This window comes from Trachemys scripta, chromosome 8, assembly GCF_013100865.1.
Source record: "Trachemys scripta elegans isolate TJP31775 chromosome 8, CAS_Tse_1.0, whole genome shotgun sequence".
Lineage (NCBI taxonomy): Eukaryota > Metazoa > Chordata > Testudines > Emydidae > Trachemys > Trachemys scripta.
Window position 1 is genome coordinate 90630051 of NC_048305.1, and position 14089 is coordinate 90644139.

The following is a 14089-nucleotide window of genomic DNA, read 5'->3' on the forward strand; positions in this document are numbered from 1 at the left end:
GACGAGGCTCGGGGGGGGCAGGTGACGAGGCTCGGGGGGGGCAATGGGGGGGAGGGAACGAGCCTGGGGACACCCGGGAGCTCCCCAGGAGACTGGGTGAAGGTCTCTGGGGCAGGCCTCGGGCGGCGCCGCTCGGTACCTTTCACCCCCGCCATGGTCGCGGGGAGCAGAGAACGGGGCGCGAGCTCCGCTTTTTGGGGCGCCGAGCGGATCTGCGGCCTGCGGCTACTTCCGGCTTCCGCTCCCGGAGACACACCCCCCCTTAGCTCCGCCCCGGCCCCAACCCACGTGGCCACAGCGGGCAGGCGCCGTTAAAGGGCCAGCGGCCCGACACCGCCGCCTCAGGCTCAGCCCCGCCTCTGCCGCCCCAGAGGAGCCTGTGGCCATCCCCGCCCCGGCCGCGGGTGGAGCCGCGCTGGTGCTTTATTCCCCCCGTGAACCAGCCCTCGGTTCGCACTGGAGCGACGGGGGCTGCTGGGAGCCAAAGCCCCGAACATCCCCAGCGACCGCGAGCGGGCTCGTCCCCAGCGAGCCTCCGACCCCAGCCGCCCTGTCTCCGTCGCAGCCCGCCTGGGCCAGCTGCAGAGGGAGGGCGACACGGCCCGGGCTGGCTCCTCGCCAGTTTATTGGAGGCCGGTGGCTTGTGCCTTAAAGCGCTCGGTAGTATCACGCGTGGATTTGGCTGGCGGAGTCCAGCGTGGGGCTGGGGGGCTGGCAGGCTCCCTTCCGCCCACAGCCCCACTGCCAGGGGGAGCAGGAGGAACCTGCCCCAGAGAGACTTTCTCCCACCTGTTTCGGTGCAATAAGCATTGGACAGAGGAGAGTTTTGAGCCGGCTGAGTAACTATTGCCGCTACATCAGGTTTTGCTTCTATTTGCTACCCTAATCCTGCTCCGTCCCCCATCAGCCCTATGAGAGTCTTGCAGGTAGACAGTCTGCAATTCTCACCTGAAAAGAGCCTTAAGAAAAGTTATTTTTCTAGATAAATTGGCCTGCTAAACCCAGGGTTGTGAGTTCAATCCTTGAGGGGGCCACTTAGGGATCTGGGGCAAAATCACTACTTGGCCCTGCTATGGGAAGGCAGGGGGCTGGACTTGATGACCTTTCAAGGTCCCTTCCAGTTCTAGGAGATAGCATCTAAAAAAAATAAAAATAATGGAGATATCCTGTCTTGTAGTGTTGCCCCTGCCTTCGCTCATCTAAAGAAACAGTCCCACAGAAGTCAGCTGGTTTGAATTTAATAATAAAGTTGTGGGCTACAGCCCACTGATGGTACGAACCACAGGTACCGCAAATCCGGATCAGGGGTTACCACCTAATTAAAACATGAGCACCAAATTTATTAATTTGTCTCCTGTAGAAAATCAGCATCAAGATTATCCAAGAGCGCTACAACTTATTACTTAATTAGATCAGTCTTGCTGAAAGTCATAGTCACTGACATGGGCCCATTAAATGAGGTTTGCCATTTGTATGGTAGCACAGTAGGAGTAGTACCGGCTCTTGCTGGTATGCTGTAGTAGCCCATACCAGCTTACTTTCACCTCCGACTACCTTAGGCCTTGGCTACACTGGCAATTCACAGCGCTGCACTTGCTGCGCTCAGGGTGTGAAAAAACATCCCCCCCGAGGGCAGCGCTGTAAAGCGCCAGTGTAATCAGCGCCTGCAGCGCTGCAAGCTATTCTCCTTGGAGAGGTGGAGTACTTGCAGCGCTGCGAGAGCTCTCGCGGCGCTGTGAATCCGCAAGTGTAGCCAAGGCCTTAGAGTCCTGAACATACCTCCCTCCTCCCAGGGAGTGACTAGAGCCTGCCTTCCTGCTACGCCCAGTTCCTGGGCTTTACACAGGCCCTTCCAGTTCCTGCCCAGCAGAGTCTGCTTCCACTTAGCAGCCACTTCACAGCCTAAATCTCTCCCCTTGTTGCTGCTTAAGTGGTTGATTCCTCCCACCCACCCCATTCAACCCTCTCAGGGCCAGTAGGGGGAAAATACACCCTATCCCACAGTGTAATAAGTATAAATGTATACCAAGCAGTGCATAACTCAGGTGTATTGATAAATTTACACCATTACACAATTCATAACAGCCCCCAACACCTCATAGCCAGGTCAAGCACAGTCCACCACACCTCATTACTGTGGCTGGCCATTAAAGTGATCTTTCAAGGCCTCCCTCAGTTGCATAGCTCTGCACTGAGCTCTTCTATCAGCCTTTGTATCTAGCTGTTCAAACTCAGGAGACATCTGCTCCACCACTGCATCCCACCCTCAGAATATCAGGGTTGGAAGGGCCCTTGGGAGGTCATCTAGTCCAACCCCCTGCTCAAAGCAGGACCAATCCCCAGATTTTTGCCCCAGATCCCTAAATGGCCCCCTCAAGGATTGAACTCACAACCCTGGGTTTAGCAAGGCCAATGCTCAAACCACTGAGCTATCTCTCCCCAGCGGCAATTCCCTGCCCCCCCCCCCCCTTTGCTTCACAGATGTTGTGCAAGACACAACAGGGAGGGATATTTTGCTCACTGAGATCCAATCTAGTAAGTAGCCAATGCCAGCCTCACTTCTATCTACCTAAAGTGCATTCAATGGTCATTCTGCACCTGCTGAGCGAGTAGCTGAATCTTTCCTTAGTGCTGTCCTGGTGGCCCGTGTATGGCTTCACGAGCCAGAGGAGCAAGGAGTAGGCTGGATCCCCCAGGATCATTATTGGCATTTCAACATTGCCTCTGGGAAATCCAATGGTCAGGAAAGAAGGTCCCTGCTTGCAGCTTTCTGAACAATCATATGTTCTTAAAGATGCAAGTGCCATGCACTGTCCCTGACAGCCCACACGGATACCTGGGAAGTATTCCCGGTGATTCACCAACACTAGAATAACCATAGAAAAGTAGCCCTTTCTATTGATGTACTCTGTGGCAAGGTGGACGGGTGCCAAAATAGGGATGTGCATGATTGCCGTCTATCACCTCACCACAATTCAGGAATCCTAACACTGCAAGTTCCTCCACTGTGTCCTACACAGTGCCAGGAGTCAGTGGCACTGGAACCAGGGATACCAAAGCCCTCTCACTTTTTGAAAGTGGACGGGCCTGGCATGACCCATCCACTTCTCACCAGGGTGGATCCTGCCCCCTGCCTGTCCACTTCCCCCCCCACAAGACCCCAACCCCCAGCCAGGCCAGCATGGAGCCCGGCTGGGAAGCCAGGGCAGCTGTGTGGGCCGTGTGGCCCCTCCATCTGCCTGCAGCGCAGGGGGGCTGACAGCAGCCCCTGGCCAGTGTCCCCACCCCGCGGGCTCCCTGTCTGGCCCAGGACAGGTGGAGAGTCCACGACTCTGTGCCGGCTCCCCACAATCTGGCTCCGGCTGGGGGGAGAGGGGGTGCAGGGTTCAGAGCTGCAGCCCGGCCATCGTAAGAGCTGCGCTGGCAGCTGTAGGGGAGCCATGGACCCTCCACCTGCCTGGCCCGGGAGCTGCTCTTGGCAGGCCCCCAGCACCGCAAGCAGGTGGAAGGGCTGCCGTGGCTCTCCACAACTGCCCGCATGGCTTTTAACATGGCCAGGCTGCAGCTCTGTGCCCCTTCCCTCCCCCAGCCAGAGCCAGATTGGGGAGAACCACATGGGGAGCTGTGAGGAGCCCCCCCTACTTTTGGGAAGGCTCCGATGCCTTGGCCAGGAGTCATAGTCCTGCATAGCAGGAGACAATTATTAGCCCTACAAACTTGCATGACAATAGACCCCACTGTGGATTTTCCAACTCCAAACTGATTACCTATTGACTGGTAGCAATTTGGCATTGCCAGGTTCCAGAGTATGATCACTACTCACTTTTCAACCGTCCATGCTGCTTTCATTGTGGTATCCGTGCGAAGGAGGGCTGGCGTTTGCTTGGCCCACAGACCTAGGAACATGGTCTTTCACATCTGAATGTTCTGCAGCTACTGCTCATTGTCCCAGACCTGTATTACGATGTGATCTCACCAGTCCATAATTGTTTCTTGGGCCCAGAAGTGGTGCTCCACCACTGGCAGCTGCTCTGTGAATGCCACCAAGAACCTTGAATTGGTTTTCACTACATCCCTGAGCAATCTGTCCTTGAAGAAACAGTCATGTCGCCCCCTTGTTGTGGTTCTCCCTGGGGCTCTGCAAACAGCGGAGATCCTTGGTCCTGCGTTTGCAACGTTCAGGATAATAGCGCAGCACTCTGTGGGCTCCATGCTTCGGTCAGAGATGGTGGAGAGCAAAGAGTGCCAGGTGGGTGTGTAGAATTTAAAACACACAAAAAAGTTACAGGATGTGGATGTTATTATGGGACAGAGAAAATTGCATGATGAGAGCTTGACCCCTAGCTCCTAGTCACCCCTGCAAGACTTGATTTCTGCCCCACCATGCATTGTGAACATTTCCCAAAAGACTGCACCAGATTGGTGGTGAGTGCTACATTGAGATACCTATCCATGGTACACCACACTGTGCTTTGACACAAGCATTCCTGGTGAGTACAGGCAGCGCTGACCCAAGCAGCCAAGTGCTCACACACAAACACAGTAACTGCAGCTTTCCACCACCATAGCCTGCATTGACCAAAATCTGTAGTGTAGACATGGCGAGCACAAACATACAAAACCCGATTTCCACTTACACCTCTCTAAACACTAGTATAGATATAAATGAAATCAGACTCTGGCCTTTTAGGTTTTTTTAATATAATTGCTTTTTAAAAAAAGCAATTTTCTAGTTGTGTATTTTTGCAATATATCTGTTCTTCATATGCATCAAGATATTATTGCCTTATTAATCTAGTTTGACTTTAGCAACAGAAACCAAAGCTGACTAACTTCCTTGCTCAGCTTGTTTGTGCTAGAGCAGTGGTTTTCAAACTGGGGGTATGTGAGAAAAATCCTGTAATGGCAGACAACACATTTTATTTAGTATAGAGGTTTTCAAACGGTAGGGCATGCCCTGCTAGGGGGGCACAGAGGAACATTTGGGGTCGGGGGGGGGAGGGTAAGCAGCAACACCAGTTACTTCTTTGAGTTACTATTTTTGGTTGCACTTTCTAACTCAGACAGGCTGGGTGGCCCGCTGAGGTGAGTCAGGAAGTGGAGGTGGCACTTCCTCCCCAACCCTGCGAGGCAGGGCTGGCCTGAGGCCCCTGGCATTGCCGCTCCCCTCCCCCCCATTTTCCACTGCACCCCCACAGTTTGAAAACCTCTATTAGCAGTTGCTAAATGGAAGGCAAAATTCTGGGGGGGAGGGCACATGCCCCTGCATGCTCCCCCACATTGCCTCTTCCTATCTCAGATGGGGATATGTGGTAAACGACATTTGGAAGAGGGTACGCAGCCTAAGAAGTTTAAAAACCATTGCTCTAGAGGAAATGTAGCCTATGCATAAGTCTCTAGGGAGCACCCAGTGTTGATTTGTTTCTCCAGAAAAAAGTAGCAATAGGTACTTCAGGTGCATAGCTGAGTGGGTCCAGTCCTCCTGAGACGTGATTACAAAGGGGTCTGTTTAGGCACATGTAAAAATCTTGCAAAATACAGTTTTAACTTCATCACTAGCTCTCCTGCTTATACTGTATTTACACAGTTTTATTCCCACAAATTGTATTCAGAATAATAAAGTGGATGTTTCTTTACAAGCACAGAACATACCTGAATTTATTGAATGAGCTTTTTAATATATATACAAATGTTTTAGACTAGTCACATTTCATTTTGAGTATATAGCATATTTACAAAAAAATTACAATAATTTTAGACAAACAGTAAACCTGAACATTGATAAGCTCTGTCACTACAAGATATGAAAATAAATGAATTGCTGAGTTAACTAATTTTGAGATAAGTAGGTCCCAAAACTTTCATGCATCCATAAAAACATTAGGTTGGAGGAGAATCAAAGTTTAAATTTGGGGAGGTTTTTTTTCCTGGGTTATTTAAAGTTTAATGATAGTTCGTATTTTGTGAACATTGAGGTGTTATCCAGAGCTCTCTGCCATGACAAACTTGATACAAAGCGAATGTAGTTTATCATTTCAAAAATGTACATTACATCAATGAGATCCTTTTATTATATAGGCATAGTTCACACAATATCTACAAACGTGAATGAGAAACAAAATAAATCAACAAACCACAGGAACATGATTCACATTCCAGTTATCTTTTTAAATAAGACAAGCACATACTGGATCAAAAAACAAACATTTCATAATATGTTAATAAATAACATCATTTGTTATGGTTATCTTGAACATTTTAAGGTCTTGTATATAAAAAGGAAAAGTGTGTGTTGGTATCACATTGTCAGTTAATGGTAATAAATAATGGACCAGTACAACAAAAAGATGAAGTTTTATACAGAAAGTAACGTCCTTTGACATGCTGCCTTTGCCGTAACTATTGTGTCACTGGAAAATTAAAATTTAAAGTAAATAAACAAAAATGGATTGTCTTTAAAAATACCAGCTTTCCAAAGATTTTCACATCAGATATAGATCTTTTCCTTAAAGAATTAATATGGAAACCTTTCTGCCCATCCTATGCATATGCTGAACTTTTAAAGCTAAAGCAGATATGAGATTTCATCTCAACCATGAAGTGTGGTAAATAAACCATTATTTCTAGTGACTTTACAAAAGGAGAAATAGCCTGGGTCAAAGGAACTTGCCGCATAACTAGGTAAGAAAGGCTTCAGCTTCAGCATCAGACACGCCTGTATGTTGCCATTATTGCTGTGGACCAATGCAACTTTTAAAGATGCAAACTGCCCTGTTACTTCTAAAAAGGCCAGATAAAATTCCACATGCCTGGATAACTTGCGTACTGTGATCTGCAGGGTGAAGTGGTAACAGATTCCATTTCTATCATGACCCCTTGCCCAAGTGCTCTGAGAAACTTTTAGACAGTTGGTTGGAACTGATCAAACATGGTGAAGCAAGATCTTCCAAACCCTCAAATGGGAAATATTTTTAACTAATGTGGGGAAGCTTCTGAAGCAGCAGCATAACTGACATAGCAATCTTAAAAAAAACATGGGCTATCAGACAGTTCTACTTATGGGTAGAGCTTCACCAGGAATGTGGTAAACGCTTACCATTCCTGTTCTACAACTATGGACTCACCCCACGCCCACACAGTTCACTATTCCCTGAACATTGCATCTTAATAGGTGTTTAGCTTAGGCTGGTGTAACATCAAATATTTGATCTTCAGTTTAAGTCACTCTTTGCTCTATGGTGCTGTAGAATTTGTTCTAAATATTTCACTGATTGGCTGTAATGTAAAGTACAGTTCTCTGCTTAAGGCGTTAAGTTGCCATATTGACTTATCCAGTTGCTCAGCTTCGTCTTTGAGAATATCCTAAAAGTGATTAGATATCAAATGAGAATTATTATTAATTATTATTAGTGCCTAAACCAGTTCCCTGGAGGCGAACACTTACATTTGGATCTCAGCTTGGAAGGTTGGACATAACCTCCAGTTATTACACTCACTTGAAGTGGGGGGTCTCACTAGAATTCATTGTCCGAAGTGGGGTGTCAAGTGTCCCAAGACAAAACGGTTCCACCTTTGTCTAGAATGCATTCCTCCCTCACCCCACTTAACTCTGGAAATATGAGATACGTTTCCAAAGTATTATGAGCAATTTTAGCTACACAGGTCCCCTTAGGAGACATGTGGCTAAAATTCTCCTGTGCTTTTGAAATTTGTGTGATGTATGCATGAGGGAACATCCATTTTGTTCTTCGTGATAAGTGTTCGGTTCATGAGCAATTTTGAAACTTCCAAATTTCCAGCCAGATTTTGGTTATCTGTGAAAATGGCAAAGTTGTGATCAGAGACTATACAAGCACGAGCACAGGTTGAGAAAGTAGCTTAATATAAAGGCTTTTGGCCTTGGTTTTCAAATTCTGACCAGGCATCATTTAGCTCCATGAAGATCATCTTTGCATACTGTTCATATGGCTGCCCTGTAGCCTAAAAGAGAACAAAGTAAAGAATCCATCACCCATCTGCTAAACTAGAATACATACAACTGACATTTAAAACACTGTAGTTTAAAGTAGTTTGTTTGTTTTTCTTGAAGTAAAAGGCTTCTCAGTTTGCTTTTGCTTCACTAAGCCTACCTGCTCTTACTAGGGTTACTCACCCTGAGTACAGCTTAATGAAACTTCATGGCTCTCCCGCTCCCCCATAGCATTTCAGTATACAAGGGTGCCTCACAGCTAGTCTGCAGGCTGCCTGCAAGTCCAGAATACAGCACTACAGCCCCAAGATTAGGGCAATGAGGGTTTTAATCTCAGGCTTTCGTGAAAGGACACTGAATTGGCCATCACCTTACACACAATGAAGGGTACTGCTGACTGACAGCAGGTCATTCCAACTCCCCAACAGAAGCATCTCCCTCCCTATCTTGCCAGCCTCACCACCCAAACATTGTTCTCAAAGGTCATCCCTGGTTATGCAAACTCAGTCTTGGGGCCACGGGTAGAGCAAAACCAAAGCCACCATCCTCTCAAAGCGTCCCCAGACTACCAGGGATTAATGGATCAAATCTGAACATCAATCTCCTGTTTCATGTCACACTGTTGACAGACTGTAGCCTGTCTTCTATTTTCAATCATAAAAGTAAAGATCACTTTAAAAAACAAACAGCTCTTCCCATCTGCATTCATTATAAACGAATGCTCTGCAGGACATTTGATAGTATGGTAGCAGTTCATGGATAATCGGTCTTAAAAACTAAAAATGTGAGGATGAACCAAAACCCTGAATCTGAACATCCTTGTATTTGGGGGAAGTTTGTACCCAATTTGAACCGCCTGAGGCTCATTTAAGGGGCTGGTCCTGAGAACACGGTTGGCACTTTTTGGATTCAGTTTCCCTATTCAACCATTTAACGAGTTGGTGCAATCACATCTTATGCTTTCTAGCTCACCTTTCAATTGTTCGTGAGATTTTTATTTATTTATTTATTTTAAATAACTAGAGATATACGTACTTTGTCAGGATGAACAACAAGCACTGCTCTCCGGTAGACCTTCTTCACTTGTTCTGGAGTTACAAGATCTGCCATGCCGATGGGTTTCCATTTAGTCTCTCCAGCCCATAACACAGTGTGCATCGTTGATAGCAGTGCTCTTATGTTTCTCTCCTTCCCTTCAATCCATTCTAGGATCTGGAGATAAGAGACAATTCTCAACAAGAAAGCATCCATAACTGATGCAAAGAGTGTCAAATCCACATTTTGCCATTTAGATAACAAGGGTTTCCAAGGATCACTCCCCCACAACACTCAGGCCCAGATTTTAGAAAAGGTTGAAGAACATGTTATCAGAGAGTCTCAAAGTGGGGCAAGCTTTTTCTTTTAAAAAAGCACCTCTTACAAGGCTTGACTGTCTTTTTATAGCAAAAGCATAGGTGGGAGGAGGCTTTAAAAGCTAGTAGTGTTTATCTAGGCAGCAAACCCTATAACGTTTGAGAAAACAATAGGAGGAGTCCCATTTTTCCAATTTTTGAAGCATCCGTTTAAGGAGTCTCTGGTGTATTGGGGTGGGCAGGAACAACAGTTTAGATTCCACTCACCTTCTGTATATGACTCATATGAGTACAGTCTCGGCGATAAGTATTTCAGGATCATCAAAGTGACTGCACCACCACTGTAGCCTTTTGTGGCAGTCTGACCTTGTTACTTATCACCACCACCCTCCCTTGGGAATAGATTGGTGGACTTCTCATGGCAAGCTTTGATGCATAACTGTAATGACTGAACAGCCCCTTTAAGCATTTAATTGTGACAGATGATAACTATGTCCCAGCAGAGCAGTTCACCAGACACTGGTGAATGCAGTCACGTAACTTTCAGAAAGAAGATCAGAAACTGACTGAGCCAGTACCACTTCCTTTCCTCCCCATCCCATTCTTCTCGTGTTCCACCTTTGGAATCTGTTCCTTTTTTAGAAAGTAATTAAGTCATTAAAGAGTCTGCATCCATTTTTCCCTACAATACCTCCCTTATGACAACCTTCGGTCACTCCCACAAAGCACTGAACGGATACCAGATTTAAAAAAAAAAGGATCTACAGAATAGCATCTTTCAGAAAGGCATATTCAGTGCTAAAGGGGAATGTCCAACAGCCATCTGTGACGTTGGACTCTATAGGATTTTATGAAAGTATGCTGATGAGTGTGAATATAATGTAACAAAAATAGGCTTCATGCAAAAGGTCTCTTGTAAGGTATCATTACAAAGCTTACAATCTACTGAGTGAGTCATCCTATTTGTATAAATGTATCACTCTTGTATCTGAAACTAGAAATATATGAAATATAATGCTGAGGGCCTATTGTAATTATGCAAAGTGTGGACCATTAATGGTGGTTTGGAATCTTGATGGCTCCCCATCAACCAGGACAATTGACTGTGGATGAATCTGTTTGCAGGCAAGCCTTCCTGTGAGACAGGCTGGGAGGAATGAAGGCTTGGGGTCTTACAGAGACATGTGATCATGTCACCCAAACTGGTGTTTTTCCATTGAGAAGGAGGGGTTGGAACCCAGAGGGACAAAGGATTCCCGCCTTATGCAAAAGATATATAAATGGGTAGAACAGAACAAAGGGGAGAGCCATCATGAGAAATCCCCTAGCTACCATCTGAGCTGGAACAAGGGCTCTACTAGGGGAAAGGATTGTGCCCAGACTAGGAAGGCGTCCAGTCTCTGAAAGAAACTTATTGAAACATCTGAGGGTGAGATTTTACCTGTATTCAGTTTTATTACTGTACTAGGCTTAGACTTGCGTGTTTTGTTTTATTTTGCTTGGTAATTCACTTTGTTCTGTCTGCTATTACTTGGAACCACTTAAATCCTACTTTCTGTATTTAATAAAAATAACTTTTTAAACTTATTAATTGACCCAGAGTATGTATTAATACCTGGGGGGGAGGCAAACAGCTGTGCATACCTCTCTATCAGTGTTACAGAGAGCGAACAATTTATGAGTTTACCCTGGATAAGCTTTATACAGGGTAAAATGGATGTATGTAGGGTTTGGACCCCATTGGGAGTTGGGCATGTGAGTGTTAAAGACAGGAACAGTTCTTAAGTTGCTTTTAGTTAAGTCTGCAGCTGTGGGGCACGTGGTTCAGATCCTGGGTCTGTGTTGGAGCAGATTGGTGTGTCTGGCTCAACAAGACGGGGTGCTGGAGTCTCAAGCTGGCAGGGAAAGCAGGGGCAGAAGTAGTCTTGGCACATCAGTTGGCAGCCCCCAAGGGAGGGTTCTGTGATCCAACCCGTCACACCGTCGGCTGACATTTACAACTCTAAATTGCGCAGCAGCGTCAGAGTTCTTCAATGTGAAGCCCAGCTCTAGTAACTGTGCCTCTGGATTTGAGCAAAACGTCTCATCTTTCAGCCTCAGTTTCCCTATTTGTAAGGTGGAGATTATGTTCCCCTCAAAAGGCTGTGATGAGGATTAAGTGCCATCAAAAAGTGTGAGATGGAATTTCAGTCTTCACTGTGGTAAATCTTTCATTTATCCATAGAATAGGAACAGCAACTTTTTTTCCATTGCTCCTCAGCTCTGACTTGGAAGACCCAACCTTAGGAATCGGAGGGTAATTCCCTCTGTGTCCATTTATTCTTTGACATCTCCGCTGAGGTCACCAATAAGAGTGCCACTAGGAAGAGGACTGACCAGCTCACACTGAAGAGCTCTCTGTTGGAAACATTTGACCGCTACTGCCCTAAACAGGATATGAATCAGCCAGCCAGATGGGCAAGGCCCTATGCTATTAGCCCCCAGAGTACCCAGGTGACCTGAAACTAGATATAGATCTGTTGCTATGTTATACTGGCACTTAGCCTCTACTTACATCTGTGCAGATTGAAATCCAGATAGGTGGCAACGTAGGGGGACTATGCCAATGATGAGCTCGCTCTCAGTCCTAATGTGCTATCCCGTCAGTATTGTGCAGACATGCACCAGGAAAGACCACACTACATGCTAGAGGTGGGTCAAGAGCCAGGTAATTTGTTACTGCTTTCTCAGACAAGTACTTTAGAGGTGGGGTGTATGGGGGATACTAGGGAGGGGTAGTACCTCTGTTGGAGAGCACATTATGCTCCTTAGGGAGCAGTTCATTAGCTTTGGTCCCCATCTACACCCAGCTCTCACCTGTGGCTCCCAAGTAGCTGTTTGCATGCGACAGCAGCCACACCCCGCTAAACTGCTTCAATGAGTGGGCTAAACCAGGTGAGGGTAGCCGATGGGTCGTTTGCCCTCAGCGAGATAGAGAAAGGCAGTTTTCCTAGCACACAAAGACTGTTCCGACGGACTGGGTGGAGGAAATCAATTTGTGATTCAACAGCCATGAAGGTGGTTCAGCAATGTGCTATGGGGGATGGTCAGCACGACAAGGCACGGACGATATCCTGGTCACCCACTGCAGCTAAGGAAGTCCCCAGCCATAACGGATTCTTTGTGCTGCTGGAATCTGGCTTCCACAGCCAAGAGAGTGGGATTGCCCCTGTGCAACGGCTTTCTCACAAAAAATTTCCTGCACAGGTTTTGTCATCGTCATCGATGGACTACCAACGTAACACACTCTAGTGGTTGAGCTCCATAAATTCATGCTCCATATGAAGCTTGAAATATGTACATTCCTTTGAATGTAAGGTATATAACCAAAATAATCCTTTTACAGGAGGCTGAGAAGAGCCACATTTGGGCATGTAACTTTAAGAAGAAATGCATCTTTAGATTTCGGAGGACTTTGCCTTAAGGTTTCCCTTCATGCTGCTTAGCAAGGTACATAATCCAATAGCCAAATATGGTAGTTATACACTACATAGGCAATCTAGTAATCTTTAGCTGTTGTCAATTTCAGCCCTACTTTCCCATTAACAAGACAGACAAAAGTTACTATAAATAGTTCAACAGCTCTAAAATAAGATGACTCACAGAAGTAAAAAGCATCAGAAGAAAAGGATATTGTGAAAATCAGCTGGACTGGTGATTTCATTTGCTCTGCAAGATGCTAATGGGAAGACAATATCGCATGCACTAAATTCAAAACCAGCTGAATTACTAGAAGAATTATGTAGCCTATACTAGGTAAGAGTAATATCCAATAAGTATTAAGAAGATTACAACTACACCTCTACCCTGATACAACGTGACCCGATATAACACAAATTTGGATAGAATGCGGTAAAGCAGCACTCTGGGGGCGCGGGGCTGCGCACTCCAGCGGATCAAAACAAGTTCAATATAACGTGGTTTCACCTATAACACGGTAAGATTTTTTGGCTCCCGAGGACAGCATTATATCGAGGTAGAGGTGTAGTTGTAATCAAGCTGGTATTAGTGTTGGTTGTTGAATGTTTAGAACATTTTGAACCTATTATCTGCACATCCAGACTGATCTCCAAGCCTTCCACTGTCAAATTTAACAAATTGTATTTTGCTAACGAAGTTTACTTTGTTTTTGATTGAGCTATTCTCCTCCCTCCCCATTCTACCTCGATAGCTTCAGTAGCGACAGTTTCCCTCCTGGAGTGGCTCACCCAGGACATAATCTGGCAATTCTATCAACAAGTCTGCTTCAAAGAGAAAGAATTTCAGCAGGGGAAACAGGAGAATGCTAGAGCATGTGGGATCAACAAATACAGAGAACAAAATGCAGCCCTGACTTTAGCAGGTACGGCTAACTGAAGTCCTGTGGCAGACCACTAGCCATGGCGATGTCACTGAGCAAGAAACTCAGTTTACTACAGAGACTGATCTAAACCATAAGCTAGAACTCCAGAGCTGCAGGAACATTCCCAGAGGACTGTTCTCAAATCCAGAGCATATTTAAGGATTTACTGAAAGACCTGAACACTGTCAAGTTCTCCTACCCCCTCATTATGGATGGGGGAGCAGGAAAGGAGGGCGGGGGAAGGAAGAGGGAAAAATCCTAGGTGAAAGAGCAGCTTTCAATTGGAAAGGCTGCTTTTGAAGTTACAATAAGAATTCTCCAGCATGCCACCTTATGAAGCTTCTAAGTTTTTTGTACCGGGGGGGGGGGGGGGGGGGGGGGGGAGGG

At 46.2% G+C, this 14089-nt stretch overlaps 2 protein-coding genes across 4 annotated transcripts in view; both read right to left on the reverse strand.

Annotated features, from left to right (window-relative positions):
* Nucleotides 1-290, reverse strand: part of LEPROT — a 9820-nt gene extending 9530 nt beyond the window's left edge. Inside the window, exon 1 of the mRNA XM_034780166.1 lies at nucleotides 140-290. Within this exon, the coding sequence (XP_034636057.1) occupies nucleotides 140-155 (16 nt within the window). The 5' untranslated portion in view covers nucleotides 156-290. The remainder of the gene's footprint in view (nucleotides 1-139) is intronic.
* Nucleotides 291-5628: 5338 nt separating this feature from the next.
* DNAJC6 (DnaJ heat shock protein family (Hsp40) member C6) overlaps nucleotides 5629-14089 on the reverse strand; it is a 71012-nt gene continuing 62551 nt past the window's right edge. For all 3 annotated transcript variants that reach the window (XM_034779570.1, XM_034779572.1, XM_034779571.1), the window contains exons 18-19: nucleotides 9005-9181; nucleotides 5629-7980 (exon numbers count right to left, since the gene is read on the reverse strand). In XM_034779570.1, coding sequence (XP_034635461.1) covers nucleotides 7879-7980; nucleotides 9005-9181 — 279 coding nt within the window. In that variant the 3' untranslated portion in view covers nucleotides 5629-7878. The remainder of the gene's footprint in view (nucleotides 7981-9004; nucleotides 9182-14089) is intronic.